The following is a 16,291-nucleotide window of genomic DNA, read 5'->3' on the forward strand; positions in this document are numbered from 1 at the left end:
AAAAAGTACAAAATCAAGCTGAATAAAGTTTCCAAACAAAAGGAAAAAATGCATTTATTTCATTTTGATGTATGCATTAATTATAGCCATCTAAGGTCTTAAAGCAAAGGAGTGAAACCTATGTGCTCAGGGTATGTATAGGAAATACAAAACTAGGTGGTGAAAGAGAGGCCACTACATCGTTTCACAAGAACTTCTTAGAACTCTATGCTTTCTACATCTATGCTTTGAACTTATAGAGCTACAGCTTTGATCTTGAGCTATGAGACTTATTTTCAGACCAGATTTGGCCTAGGGTTACTCAGCGAGGATTTCCAGAAGAACCTCTGCATCTACAGCTTTATTGCTGAACAAAGTACTTCACAATGGCCTAGTTTTGTTTCACGTACTTATACAACCTGATCCAACCTCATCTTTATATCTCATTTATGTAATTATAGCATTTCAAAACTATAAGAGACTGTATATGTCTACTGGTTTGACTAATTTTTTAAAATTGTTTTTTATTGAATGAAAGATTCTTCAAATTCTAGAGTGCTTTACAATTTTCAAAGGTTTCACACACGATTTCTTTTTTTTTTAACTTTTTATTTTATATTGGAGTATAGCCAATTAACAGGGTTGTGATAGTTTCAGGTGCACAGCAAAGCAACTCAGCCATACATATACATGCATCCATTCTCACATGATTTCATATAACCCCATAATAACCCTCTTTTTCCCATACCCCTATATTATCTTTTCCCCCTTCCCTCTCCCCACTGGTAACCACTAGTTTGTTCCCTATATCTGTGTGACTCTAATATTTTAGATGAAGGCACTGAAGTCCAAAGACAAGTAACTGACCCAAACCAGGCAGCCAAATTATGAGAGAACCAAGACTACAACACCCATATCCCAATCCCCATCTCCCCATTCAATACATAAGGTCATCCCTTCGGTTCCCAATGATGTCTAAACACTTCCATCAGCTGTTTTTTTTTTTAACAGAGTATTATTGAGATATAATTCACATACTATACAATTCACCCATAGAGTCTAAAATTCAGTGACTCAATACATTCATGGAGCTGGGGAATCATCTCCACAATCAACTTTAGAACATTTTCATTACCCCAAAAAGAAACCCCATACCTCTTAGCCACTGTCCCCTAAATCCCATTCACATCCCCCTACAACCCTAGGCAACCACTCTTCACTTTTTGTCTATGAATTTGCCTGGATAATTCATATAAGCAGAATCATACAGTATGTGATCCTTTGTGACTGGCTTCTTTCACTAATAATAATGTTTTCAAGGTTCCCCCTTTTGTAGTATGGATCAGGACTTCATTTCTTTTTGTTACCAGCTAATATTTCTTTGTATGGATATATCACATTTTATTTATCCATTCATCAGTTGATGAACATTTGAGTTGTTCCCACTTTTTAGCTATTATCAATAATGCTGCTATAAACATTCACGTACAAGTTTTTGTGTGGACATATGTTTTCATTTTTGGTAATATAGTAACTCTTTATATTTTTGATATAACATCCTTATCAGACATATGATTTGGGAAAATTTTCTCCCATTCTGTGGGTTATCTTTTCTCTTTCTTTCTGAAGCACAAAAGTTTTAATTTTGATGATGTCTATTGGTCAGGAATCTCATGATCTTCCTGGTTTCTCAGTAAGAACAATTCCAGCTTTTTATTTTTAAAAGTCCTCCTTACTGCATGTAGAAACTTGGGCTGAAAGCCTACTTATTTATAGAGATCAAGAATTATGGCTGATAAAGTACAATATTAAAAATAAGCACACATCTAAACTGAGGGATAAACAAAGTGGCTATATATGTGGGAAAAGATTCTATGGTAGAGTAACATCAGCTAGATCATAGCCCCTCGCCTAGGAAGTTGGCAGCTACTACATAAATGAATTAGCCAGAAAACAAAGTTAAGCAACTTATGTGTGCCTCTTCTATCTAGACCCCAAAAGAGCTCACAATGAAGGTGGGGTAGAGGAAAGGGTAAACACAAAGATGCATGCCCAATGTACTCAATAAGAGTCCTCAATAGTTCTCATTTCAGTTTTTCAACAATCATTTCCTAAATGTAAGATCACTGCCTATTAGACACCTCTATGTCAAGACGTCTCAAATACAAAGTGTCTAATATTATCTTTTCACTTCAAATGCAATGTGTTTAAGTCATCATCTTTCCTGCTCTCCAACCATCAACCTTCCTCACTTGTTCCTCTTCCTGTGTTCCCTATTTGGTTAATGATACTATTATCTACCATCACCCCTGATCTGTAGTTATGCAGGTATATTTTTCTGCAACATATTTTCTGCAATTCACCACTGTACTTGACATATTTGGTCTACTGTTTCAGAATCCCAATTCTGACTTTACCATGTAGCCTACTAGCTATGCCTCCTAGCTTCAATGAAAGAGTAAGAGAAAGGGTACTGGGACTTCCCTGGTGGCAGAGTGGTTAAGAATCCGCCTGCCAATGCAGGGGACACAGGTTCGAGCCCTGGTCTGGGAAGATCCCACATGCCGCAGAGCAACTAAACCTGTGTGCCACAACTACCGAGCCTACGCTCTAGAGATCGCAAGCAACAACTACTGAAGCCTGCGTGCCACAACTACTGAAGCCCGTGCACCTAGAGTCCGTGCTCCACAACAAGAGAAGCCACTGCAATGAGAAGGCTGTGCACCGCAACGAAGAGTAGGCCCTGTTCAACGCAACCAAAGAAAGCCTGGGTTCAGCAGCGAAGACCCAACGTAGCCAAAAATTAATTAGTTAAAAAAAAAAAAAAAGAATCTGGATACAAGGGACTTCCCTGCACTGCTGGTGCAGTGGTTAAGAATCCGCCTGCCAATGCAGGGGACACAGGTTTGATGCCTGGTCCGGGAAGATCCCACATGCCGCGGAGCAACTAACTCCGCGAGCGACAACTACTGAGCCCGCATGCCACCACTACTGAAGCCTGAGCACCTAGAGCCAGGGCTCCACCACAAGAGAAGCCACTGCAATGAGAGGCCTGCGAAGCGCAACAAAGAGTAGCCCCCGCTCAACACAACTAGAGAAAGCCCGTGCGCAGCAATGAAGACCTAATGCAGCCAAAAATAAATAAATAAAATTTTTCAAAAAAAAAAGAATCTGGAAAGATGACATTCCAAATGAAACTAGTTTGGGGGAAAAAACCATATCCAAATGAAGACATTTCAATATTTCTTATATTTTGTGAGGTCACAAACAGTTTAAGAACTTAAAAAGTAAGTAAATATATGGGTTAAAAAAGGACTTCCGGGAAGATGGCGGAAGAGTAAGACGTGGAGATCACCTTCCTCCCCACAGATACACCAGAAATACATCTACGCGTGGAACAACTCCTATGGAGCACCTACTGAACGCTGGCAGAAGACCTCAGACCTCCCAAAAGGAAAGGAACCTCCCACGTACCTGGTTAGGGCAAAAGAAAAAAATAGAGACAAAAGGATAGGGACGGGTCCTGCACCAGCGGGAGAGAGCTGTGAAGGAGGAAAAGTGTCCACACACTAGGAAGCCGCTTCGCGGGCGGAGACTTCGGGTGGCGGAGTGGGGGAGCGTGGGAGCCTCGGAGGAGAGCACAGCAACAGGGGTGCGAAGGGCAAAGCGGAGAGATTCCAGCGCAGAGGATCGGGCCGACCGGCACTCACCAGCCGAGAGGCTTGCCTGCTCGCCCGCCGGGGCGGGCGGGGCTGGGAGCTGAGGCTCCGGCTTCTGTTGGAGCGCTGGGAGAGGACTGAGGTTGGCCGCGTGAACACAGCCTGCAGGGCGTTAGTGCACGAGGAGAGGGGATTAAGAACGCTGCTTAAGAGAGCTCCAGAGACAGGCGCGAGCCGCGGCTAAAAGTGCGGAGCCCAGAGACAGACAAGAGACGCTAAGGCCGCTGCTGCCGGCACCAAGAAGCCTGTGTGCGAACACAGATCACTATCCACACCCCCTTCCAGGGAGCCTGTGCAGCCCGCCACTGCCAGGGCCCCGGGATCCAGGGACAACTCCCCCGGGAGAACGCACAGCGTGCCTCAGGCCGACCTACACGCACAGGCGGGGCCAAATCCAAAGCTGAGCCCTTGGGAGCTGTGAGAACAAAGAAGAGAAAGGGACATCTCTCCCAGCAGCCTCAGAAGCAGTGGATTAAAGCTCCACAATCAACTTGATGTACCCTGCATCTGTGGAATACATGAATAGACAACGAATCATCCCAAATTAAGGAGCCCTGTGGATGAAAGGCTCTTGGTGCTGCAGCCAGGAGTCAGTGCTGTGCCTCTGAGGTGGGAGAGCCAACTTCAGGACTCTGGGCCACAAGAGGCCTCCCAGCTGCACATAATATCAAACAGCGAAAATCTCCCAGAGATCTCCATCTCAACACCAGCACCCAGCTTCACTCAACGACCAGTGAGCTACAGTGCTGGACATCCTATGCCAAACAACTAGCAAGACAGGAACACAACCCCACCCATTAGCAGAGAGGCTGCCCAAAATCATAATAAGTCTACAGACACCCCAAAACACACCACCAGACGTGGACCTGCCCACCAGACAGACAAGATCCAGCCTCATCCACCAGAACACAGGCACTAGTACCCTCCACCAGGAAGCCTACACAACCCACTGAACCAAACTTAGCCACTGGGGACAGACACCAAAACAACAGGAACTACGAACCTGCAGCCTGCAAAAAGGAGACCCCAAACACAGTAAGATGAGCAAAATGAGAAGACAAAGAAACACACAGCAGATGAAGGAGCAAGATAAAAACCCGCCAGACCTAACAAATGAAGAGGAAATAGGCAGTCTACCTGAAAAAGAATTCAGAATAATGATAGTGAAGATGATCCAAAATCTTGGAAATAGAATAGACAAAATGCAAGAATCAGTTAACAAGGACCTAGAAGAACTAAAGATGAAACAAACAATGATGAACAACACAATAAATGAAATGAAAAATACTCTAGATGGGATCAATAGCAGAATAACTGAGGCAAAAGAACGGATAAGTGACCTGGAAGATAAAATAGTGGAAATAACTACTGCAGAGCAGAATAAAGAAAAAAGAATGAAGAGAACTGAGGACAGTCTCAGAGACCTCTGGGACAACATTAAACACACCAACATTCGAATTATAGGGGTTCCAGAAGAAGAAGAGAAAAAGAAAGGGACTGAGAAAATATTTGAAGAGATTATAGTTGAAAACTTCCCTAATATGGGAAAGGAAATAGTTAATCAAGTCCAGGAAGCACAGAGAGTCCCATACAGGATAAATCCAAGGAGAAATACGCCAAGACACATATTAATCAAACTGTCAAAAATTAAATACAAAGAAAACATATTAAAAGCAGCAAGGGAAAAACAACAAATAACACACAAGGGAATCCCCATAAGGTTAAAAGCTGATCTTTCAGCAGAAACTCTGCAAGCCAGAAGGGAGTGGCAGGACATATTGAAAGTGTTGAAGGAGAAAAACCTGCAACCAAGATTACTCTACCCAGCAAGGATCTCATTCAGATTTGATGGAGAAATTAAAACCTTTACAGACAAGCAAAAGCTGAGAGAGTTCAGCACCACCAAACCAGCTCTACAACAACTGCTAAAGGAACTTCTCTAGGCAAGAAACACAAAAGAAGGAAAAGACCTACAATAACGAACCCAAAACAATTAAGAAAATGGGAATGGGAACACATATATCGATAATACCTTAAATGTAAATGGACTAAATGCTCCCACCAAAAGACACAGATTGGCTGAATGGATACAAAAACAAGACGCATATATTAGCTGTCTACAAGAGACCCACTTCAGACCTAGAGACACATACAGACTGAAAGTAAGGGGATGGAAAAAGGTATTTCATGCAAATGGAAACCAAAAGAAAGCTGGAGTAGCAATTCTCATATCAGACAAAACAGACTTTAAAACAAAGACTATTAGAAGAGACAAAGAAGGACACTACATAATGATCAAGGGATCAATCCAAGAAGAAGATATAACAATTGTAAATATTTATGCACCCAACATAGGAGCACCTCAATACATAAGGCAAATACTGACAGCCATAAAAGGGGAAATTGACAGTAACACATTCATAGTAGGGGACTTTAACACCCCACTTTCACCAATGGACAGATCATCCAAAATGAAAATAAATAAGGAAACACAAGCTTTAAATGATACATTAAACGAGATGGACTTAATTGATATTTATAGGACATTCCATCCAAAAACAACAGAATACACATTTTTCTCAAGTGCTCATGGAACATTCTCCAGGATAGATCATATCTTGGGTCACAAATCAAGCCTTGGTAAATTTAAGAAAATTGAAATTGTATCAAGTATCTTTTCCGACCACAACGCTATGAGACTAGATATCAATTACAGGAAAAGATCTGTAAAAGTACGAACACATGGAGGCTAAACAATACACTACTTAATAACGAAGTGATCACTGAAGAAATCAAACAGGAAATCAAAAATACCTAGAAACAAATGACAATGGAGACACGACGACTCAAAATCTATGGGATGCAGCAAAAGCAGTTCTAAGAGGGAAGTTTATAGCAATACAATCCTACCTTAAGAAACAGGAAACATCTCGAATAAACAACCTAACCTTGCACCTAAAGCAATTAGAGAAAGAAGAACAAAAAAAACCCAAAGTTAGCAGAAGGAAAGAAATCATAAAAATCAGATCAGAAATAAATGAAAAAGAAATGAAGGAAACAATAGCAAAGATCAATAAAACTAAAAGCTGGTTCTTTGAAAGGATAAACAAAATTGATAAACCATTAGCCAGACTCATCAAGAAAAAAAGAGAGAAGACTCAAATCAATAGAATTAGAAATGAAAAAGGAGAAGTAACAACTGACACTGCAGAAATACAAAAGATCATGAGAGATTACTACAAGCAACTCTATGCCAATAAAATGGACAACCTGGAAGAAATGGACAATTTCTTAGAAAGGCACAACCTGCCAAGACTGAATCAGGAAGAAATAGAAAATATGAGCAGACCAATCACAAGCACTGAAATTGAAACTGTGATTAAAAATCTTCCAACAAACAAAAGCCCAGGACCAGATGGCTTCACAGGCGAATTCTATCAAACATTTAGAGAAGAGCTATCACCTATCCTTCTCAAACTCTTCCAAAATATAGCAGAGGGAGGAACACTCCCCAACTCATTCTACAAGGCCACCATCACCCTGATACCAAAACCAGACAAGGATGTCACAAAGAAAGAAAACTACAGGTCAATATCACTGATGAACATAGATGCAAAAATCCTCAACAAAATACTAGCAAACAGAATCCAACAGCACATTAAACGGATCATACACCATGATCAAGTGGGGTTTATTCCAGGAATGCAAGGATTCTTCAATATACGCAAATCAATCAACGTGATACACCATATTAACAAATTGAAGGATTAAAAACCATATGATCATCTCAATAGATGCAAAGAAAGCTTTTGACAAAATTCAACACCCATTTATGATAAAAACCCTGCAGAAAGTAGGCATAGAGGGAACTTTCCTCAACATAATAAAGGCCATATATGACAAACCCACAGCCAACATCGTCCTCAATGGTGAAAAACTGAAAGCATTTCCACTAAGATCAGGAACAAGACAAGGTTGCCAACTCTCACCACTCTTATTCAACATAGTTTTGGAAGTTTTAGCCACAGCAATCAGAGAACAAAAGGAAATAAAAGGAATCCAAATCGGAAAAGAAGAAGTAAAGCTGTCACTCTTTGCAGATGACATGATACTATACATAGAGAATCCTAAAGATGCTACCAGAAAACTACTAGAGCTAATCAATGAATTTGATAAAGTAGCAGGATACAAAATTAATGCACAGAAATCTCTGGCATTCCTATACACTAATGATGAAAAATCTGAAAGTGAAATCAAGAAAACACTCCCATTTACCATTGCAACAAAAAGAATAAAATATCTAGGAATAAACCTACCTAAGGAGACAAAAGACCTGTATGCAGAAAATTATAAGACATGGATGAAAGAAATTAAAGATGATACAAATAGATGGAGAGATATACCATGTTCTTGGATTGGAAGAATCAACATTGTGAAAATGACTCTACTACTCAAAGCAATCTACAGATTCAATGCAATCCCTATCAAAGTACCACTGGCAGTTTTCACAGAACTAGAACAAAAAATTTCACAATTTGTATGGAAACACAAAAGACCCCGAAGAGCCAAAGCAATCTTGAGAACGAAAAATGGAGCTGGAGGAACCGGGCTTCCTGACTTCAGACTATACTACAAAGCTACAGTAATCAAGACAGTATGGTACTGGCACAAAAACAGAAATATAGATCAATGGAACAGGATAGAAAGCCCAGAGATAAACCCACGCAGATATGGTCACCTTATCTTTGACAAAGGAGGCAGGAATGTACAGTGGAGAAAGGACAGCCTCTTCAATAAGTGGTGCTGGGAAAACTGGACAGCTACATGTAAAAGTATGAGATTAGATCACTCCCTAACACCATACACAAAAATAAGCTCAAAATGGATTAAAGACCTAAATGTAAGGCCAGAAACTATCAAACTCTTAGAGGAAAACATAGGCAAAACACTCTATGACATAAATCACAGCAAGGTCCTTTTTGACCCACCTCCTAGAGAAATGGAAATAAAAACAAAAGTAAACAAATGGGACCTAATGAAACTTAAAAGCTTTTGTGCAGCAAAGGAAACCATAAAGAAGACCAAAAGACAACCCTCAGAATGGGAGAAAATATTTGCAAATGAAGCAACTGACAAAGGATTAATCTCCAAAATTTATAAGCAGCTCATGCAGCTTAATAACAAAAAAACAAACAACCCAATCCAAAAATGGGCAGAAGACCTAAATAGACATTTCTCCAAAGAAGATATACAGAGTGCCAACAAACACATGAAAGAATGCTCAACATCACTAATCATTAGAGAAATGCAAATCAAAACTACAATGAGATATAATCTCACACCAGTCAGAATGGCCATCATGAAAAAATCTAGAAACAATAAATGCTGGAGAGGGTGTGGAGAAAAGGGAACCCTCTTACACTGTTGGTGGGAATGTAAATTGATACAGCCAATGTGGAGAACAGTATGGAGGTTCCTTAAAAAAACTAAAAATAGAACTACCATATGACCCAGCAATCCCACTACTGGGCATATACCCTGAGAAAACCATAATTCAAAAAGAGTCATGTACCAAAATGTTCATTGCAGCTCTATTTACAATAGCCCAGAGATGGAAACAACCTAAGTGTCCATCATCGGATGAATGGATCAAGAAGATGTGGCACATATATACAATGGAATATTACTCAGCCATAAAAAGAAACAAAATTGAGCTATTTTTAATGAGGTGGATAGAGTCTGTCATACAGGGTGAAGTAAGTCAGAAAGTAAGTCAGAAAGAGAGAGACAAATACCATATGCTAACACATATATATGGAATTTAAGAAAAAAAAATGTCATGAAAAACCTAGGGGTGAAACAGGAATAAAGACACAGACTTACTAGAGAATGGACTTGAGGATATGGGGAGGGGGAAGGGTAAACGGTGACAAAGCGAGAGAGAGGCATGGACATATATATACACTACCAAACGTAAGGTAGATAGCTAGTGGGAAGCAGCCGCATAGCACAGGGAGATCAGCTCGGTGCTTTGTGACCGCCTGGAGGGGTGGGATAGGGAGGGTGGGAGGGAGGGAGACGCAAGCGGGAAGAGATATGGGAACATATGTATAGATATAACTGATTCATTTTGTTGTGAAGCTGAAACTAACATACCATTGTAAAGCAATTATACTCCAATAAAGATGTTAAAATGAAAAAAAAAAAAAAGTAAATATATGGCTTCAGATTGCCCAAAATCTGGCAAGAGCATAATTATTTTCCTAGAATTTTGGTCAGATATAGTTAATAGAGTATAATAATGGGTCTTTTCCATTTGACTTCACAGTCATTTCAGGAAAAGAAGATAAGGAATAAGGAAAATATTTAATGAGAAAAAGAGGAATTAAAGGAAAATTAAATCAAGGAAGGGACAAATATTATATTCAGGTTACCAAAAAAAATTTTTTTAAGTGTACAAATGATGAGAAAGAAATGAAATACTGTACTTTTATCACCAGGTAAGATGGCTCGGTAAAATCGGTCCTTCTTTTTCTTCTCCTCTGGGTTTGGAGGCAGAGGTTTGGAACCGTGGTTTAGGGTTCCAGCATCTTTGCTGCCAGCTCCAATCATAGTGCTGGTATTTCTCATCGGAGGGGCTGGGGGTTTGTCTTGAATATCTAGGCCGTTATTCGACATTGTCAGCACCAGCAGCAGCTACTGGAATCAGAAAGAAGAACATAACTCTTTTATTATTTTTTGAGCAAAAGGAAATAGGTATTGAAAATTTTAAAGGAATCCAAATTTTACAACCCTTCCTCCAGGACCCACCTCAAGCCCTTCCACTGCATACCATGACTACTGCTATCTTATTCAGTCCACCATACTCAAAGATATAATACCTACCCTGTGCCAAGCACTGCTGAAAATTCACAAGGTTCTTGCTTTTCTCTTCATTCTCCTATCTAAGGCATTGGAGAGCACAAAAAGCCACCATGATGTGATTTAAAAGGCAGAAATTTGGCCCAGTTAAACTGAGAATGAATCCCTGTGCTACTTAACAAGCTTTAGAGAAATTCCTTAACCACTTGGGTTCCATTCAGTCATTCACATGAAGATTAAATAAAACTGCCAACAGTATTCCACATAGTGAGTTCTCTGCCAAGCTCTGATTTTGTTACCTTAGGAAAATCATTCCTTCTCTGGTAGGAATTGTATCACTCTATACCAATGGTCAGTAAAGCTGCTGGTTTTGTAAACAGTTTTACTGGAACACAGCCACATCCATTCACTTACATATTGTCTACGGCTTCTTTCACATTCTAATGGCAATACTACGTAGTTGCAACAGGCCTAAAATATTTAGGTTGTTCACAAACCTACCATATTTACTATCTGGTCATTTACAAGAAAAGTTTGCTGATCCCTGGCCTTTATCATCTCTCCAGTATCTCCTTCCTCTAAAATTTGACCTTGTTCTAAATATATGATGATCAATGCATTAACCATCTTGTCCTATATGGTGCTGAATTTACAGGCAATTTCCAGTGCTTCTCGGAAACAGAAGGAATAAAATCTAAAAGAAAAGGGAAAAAATCCCTATCAGATGGATCCAGTAGTTTTAGTGAAGATAGATGTTATTACCTTAAATAAGTGTGCTTGACAATAGATAAATATGAATATATCCAGAGTTAATAAAGTTTCTCATTATTCTTCATGCTACACTGGAAATTATATCTTTCTTTTTTTTTTTTTTCTCGGTACGCAGGCCTCTCGCTGTTGTGGCCTCTCCCGTTGCAGAGCACAGGCTCCGGACACGCAGGCTCAGTGGCCATGGCTCACAGGCCTAGCTGCTCCGCAGCATGTGGGATATTCCCGGACCGGGGCACGAACCCGTGTCCCCTGCATCAGCAGGCGGACTCTCAACCACTGCACCACCAGGGAAGCCCCTGGAAATTATATCTTTAACCATGACTATTTAGAATGTAAGCTCCTTAGAGTCAAATACAACAGTGCTTTTTAGACTGAAGTTTCTAATCATCAAAAAAAACCAAAAACAAAACAGTGTAATAATCACCAAAACTTTTCAGAAATATAGATGTCCTTGTATGACCCTCATAAATTCTGATTTAGTACGGCTGGGTTAAGCCCAAAACTTATAATTTTAAAACTTAGTGATCCCAGTGCCTGCCAGAATTGAATACCACTGCTTTAGAAGTTAACTACTTAAATGCTATGGACAAAATCTATAGGAGTCTTAACATTTTCTAATAAATGCAGAGCTAAATGATCCCTTGCATCCATTTTTTCCCTCAATCCTTTCTCCACACGCCATCAGTGATCTTAAAACACTCATACCTCTACTTAAAACCCTTCAGTGACGTCCCAGAATAAAAGCTAAAGTTCCTTAGCTTGCTTTTAAAGGCCCTCCTATTGTTTAACCCATTCCACCATCAGCTTCATTTCCCACCACTACCACTCCCTCTAATTCCCCTTATACTCTAGCCACACCCAACTTCTTCAAGTATACTGTAGCTTTCACACTTTCATTCCTGTACACATGCTGTTCCCTCTGCTTAGAATGCCAATTTCCCTATCCTCAAATTCACTCATCCTTCAACTGCTATTTTTTTTTTTTTTTTGCCGTACGCGGGCCTCTCACTGTTGTGGCCTCTCCCGTTGCGGAGCACAGGCTCCAGACGCGCAGGCCCAGCAGCCATGGCTCACGGGCCCAGCCGCTCCGCGGCATGTGGGATCCTCCTGGACCGGGGCACAAACCAGCGTCCCCTGCATCGGCAGGCGGACTCTCAACCACTGTGCCACCAGGGAAGCCCCTCAACTGCTATTTCTCCTATGAAGCCCTTTTGAAATGTTCTCACCTTCAAGAAGTTAAGGTCCCCTCCTCCACACTCCAAAGGCAATGGGTATATTTCCAGGTTATCACATTTATTTTTACTATGTTTTAATTATCTTCGCCAGAAGAATGTAACCCAAAGGTCAGGCACGATTTTGTCACCTTTGTAATCCAAAAGAGCCTAGTATAGTATCTAACTCAACAGTGGATTCAATAAATATTTCTATTAATCAAAAGTTTGACATAGTTATATACCTTGCCTTTAAGGAATTCAGTACAGACGAAATTTTAAGGTCCTCTGCAATCTTTGATATTGAACTGCCTCACAAACTAAGCCATTGTACCTGGACACAGCTTGCATTCAAACCACACTTCAGAAATCTCTGTTCTCCTGAATTTGCCAAGTAGTCTCTTATCCTCCTCTTGCCCTACACCCCCCAACCCCAATGCTTCTTGTCAGTGATTTCTCCCTCCTCTGACTGATGAAAATCTCACTCATCTTTTAAGATCAAATTTAAACTTCATCTGTTTATATAATTCATCCTGACCTACCTCTGACAAACCCACTGTTCCTCACTTCTCTTTCTGAACAAAAGAAATCAAGTAAGCAAGGACAATCTTGTTAATCTAGAGTAACTCTCTGGGTGGTGTGCTTTTTATCCATTTCTTCCAGTTTCATTTTGCAGATTTGTCTTTGCTTTCCCTCCCAGCCCCAACTCAAGTCCCTCAGCTCCCCCAAAGAGAATTTCTACTGGCCCAGCTCTCAAGAGTACCCTCCCACTCCAGACTGCCAGTTCCAAAATTACACTCCCTGCAGCCACCTGATACCCTAAGCAGGCCCTTCCTTGCCTCTTAGGTCCTTCAGCCAAAAGCTTCATTGAATATTACTCCTTTTCAGGATGACAGCCCAGAATTGCACCAAGAAAGGCTTCATCAGGGCTTCCCTGGTGGTGCAGTGGTTGAGAGTCCGCCTGCCAATGCAGGGGACACGGGTTTGTGCCCCGGTCCAGGAGGATCCCACATGCCGCGGAGCGGCGGGGGCCCATGAGCCATGGCCGCTGGGCCTGCGCGTCCGGAGCCTGTGCTCCACAATGGGAGAGGCCACAGCAGTGAGAGGTCCGCACACTGCAAAAAAAAAAAAAGAAAGGCTTCATCAACCTTTCTGATAAGGCTTTTCTTCATTTCTCAGTTCTTCCACTGTGTTTGGAGAACTCTAGGTGGTAGATCACCAATTTCAAAAAAAAAATCTAAATTATTAAAACCTAAAATCTGTTGTTGGAATACAATGTTTGAATACTCTGTACCACATTCCAGCCCAGGTCATCTAGCCTGTGCTTGAAAACCTCCAGTGATAGGAAATCTACAGTCTCACAAGTCAGCCTATTCTATCTTTGGTGACCTCATTTAGAGAGCTCTCACTTATATTGCTTTTTTTTTTTTTTTTTTGCAGTACGTGGGCCTCTCACTGTTGTGGCCTCTCCTGTTGCAAAGCACAGGCTCCGGATGCGCAGGCTCTGCGGCCATGGCTCACGGGCCCAGCTGCTCCGCGGCATGTGGGATCTTCCCGGACCGGGGCACGGACCCATGTCCCCTGCATCGGCAGGCGGACTCTCAACCACTGCGCCACCAGGGAAGCCCTCACTTATATTGTTTTATCTTCTCACACTGAATTGCAATTATTTGTTTACACATTTGCCTCTCCCTGCACTTCCCTTCCCTGCCAGACTTAAGACTATGAACTCCTCAAGAACAAAGTTCAGTCATCGCAATCCCCAACACCAGGCCTGGCACAGAACAGGTAATCAGTAAAGATTTGTTGAACAAATGAACAAGCAAATGAATAAATAAAAGAACAACAAATGAACAAACACTACTTCCATCTATTATTTCCAAATCCTATATGATGGCTACTCAGTGAAAGTCTATTGCCTCTTCAGAACTTTATGTACCTGAAATCATCTCTCAAGACTCCCTCCACCGCCCCAAATCTATTTTCTCAGTGCTAAACATTGCCAGTACTTTCAACTATACTCACAGAACACAAGTTTGTGCCTTCTTGAACCTTTCCTTTGAACTTACTTGGACTTAATATTTTTACACTACTTTCCAGTTTCTCTGCAGCCCTCCATCCAGTCCTTTCCTATGGCTTCTGCACAAGTCTTTACTCTCTTTACACTTCATAGATCCACTCAGAGGTCATTTTGTCCATCTATACCTAGCACAATAATTAGCACATTTTAAAACATACACTATTCTAAACTTTGTTTATAGGAAAACAAGTCCAAAATTTCAATCCTGATAGGAAAAAGAATTCTTTTTTTTTAAATTTTTATTGGAGTATAGTTGATTTACAATGTTGTGTTAGTTTCAGGTATATAGCAAAGTGAATCAGTTACACATATACATATATCCACTGTTTTTTTAAGATTATTTTCCCATATAGGCCATTACAGAGTATTGAGTAGAGTTCCCCGTGCTATACAGCAGGTTCTTATTAGTTATCTACTTTACATACAGTAGTGTGTATGTGTTAGTCCCAATCTCCCAGTTTATCTGTCCCCATCCTTATCCCCTGGTAACCATAAGTTTGTTGTCTACATCTGCGACTCTACTTCTGTTTTGTAAATAAGATTCATTTGTACCCTTTTTTTTTTTAGATTCCACATATAAGCGATATTTGTCTTTCTGTGTCTGACTTACTTCACTCAGTATGACAATCTCTAGGTCCATCCATGTTGCTGCAGATGGCATTATTTTGTTCTTTTTTACAGCTGAGTAATATTCCATTGTATGTATGTACCACATCTTCTTTATCCATTCCTCTGTTGATGGACATTTAGGTTGCATCCATGTCCAGGTTATTGTAAATAGTGCTGCAACGAACACTGGGGTGCATGTATCTTTTTTTGAATTACAGTATTCTCCGGATGCCCAGGAGTAGGATTGCTGGGTCGTATGGTAGTTCTATTTTTAGTTTTTTAAGGAACCTCCATACTGTTTTCCATAGTGGCTGTACCAATTTACATTCCCACCAACAGTGTAGGAAGGTTCCCTTTTCTCCACACCCTCTCTGGCATTTATTGTTTGTAGATTTTTTGATGATGGCCATTCTGACCCGTGTGATGTTACCTCACTGTAGTTTTGATTTGTAAGAAATACACTCAGCTCTTGAATAACATGACCAAATATATATTAAATCTTCTAGCAATCTCTGCTGGTCAAAGATTTGGAAGGATGACAAGCCAATGCCTTCTGACAAGCTGCAGAATAAAGCTAAGCCCGAAGCCAACATTTAGAATGAAAGTTCCTCAATCTTAAGTCCAGCCCAAACATGTTTATATATTTCTATATTTGCCATTGGCTAGATTTGACGGATCTAAATGTAAATCAGAAGTAACATAGTTTAGGTCAGAATAGGTACAGCGGGGTGAGAATTACCTCAAGTATAGTTGGAAAATCCTTTGGCAGAAAGTCAGAAGACTTGAGTTCCAGTCCCCACCTTTAAATTTCTGTGTGATCTTTGGCAATTTCTTTCTGCTTTTTGGACCTCCACATTCCTATTACGTGAGGCGGTCAGATTAGATGACCTCTAAGGTTGCTTCTGGCTTTGATGTTATGTGTATCTTAAAATCTTTACTAACCTTTATCTAGCCTAGATGACAGACTGATATAACAGAGAGAAAGACAGATTGACCATGTGTTACCAATGCCCCAGAGGCTCATTTATAAGCAACTAATTATACTGAAGTACTAATTTATA

At 40.5% G+C, this 16,291-nt stretch overlaps 1 protein-coding gene across 5 annotated transcripts in view; it reads right to left on the reverse strand.

Moving 5' to 3' along the window:
- Nucleotides 1-16,291, reverse strand: part of PAK1 (p21 (RAC1) activated kinase 1) — a 164,425-nt gene that overhangs the window by 63,967 nt on the left and 84,167 nt on the right. For all 5 annotated transcript variants that reach the window (XM_060160104.1, XM_060160106.1, XM_060160107.1 and 2 more), the window contains one exon: nucleotides 10,187-10,397. In XM_060160104.1, coding sequence (XP_060016087.1) covers nucleotides 10,187-10,376 — 190 coding nt within the window. In that variant the 5' untranslated portion in view covers nucleotides 10,377-10,397. The remainder of the gene's footprint in view (nucleotides 1-10,186; nucleotides 10,398-16,291) is intronic.

The sequence above is a fragment of the Lagenorhynchus albirostris genome, chromosome 9 (assembly GCF_949774975.1).
Source record: "Lagenorhynchus albirostris chromosome 9, mLagAlb1.1, whole genome shotgun sequence".
NCBI classification, from domain to species: domain Eukaryota; kingdom Metazoa; phylum Chordata; class Mammalia; order Artiodactyla; family Delphinidae; genus Lagenorhynchus; species Lagenorhynchus albirostris.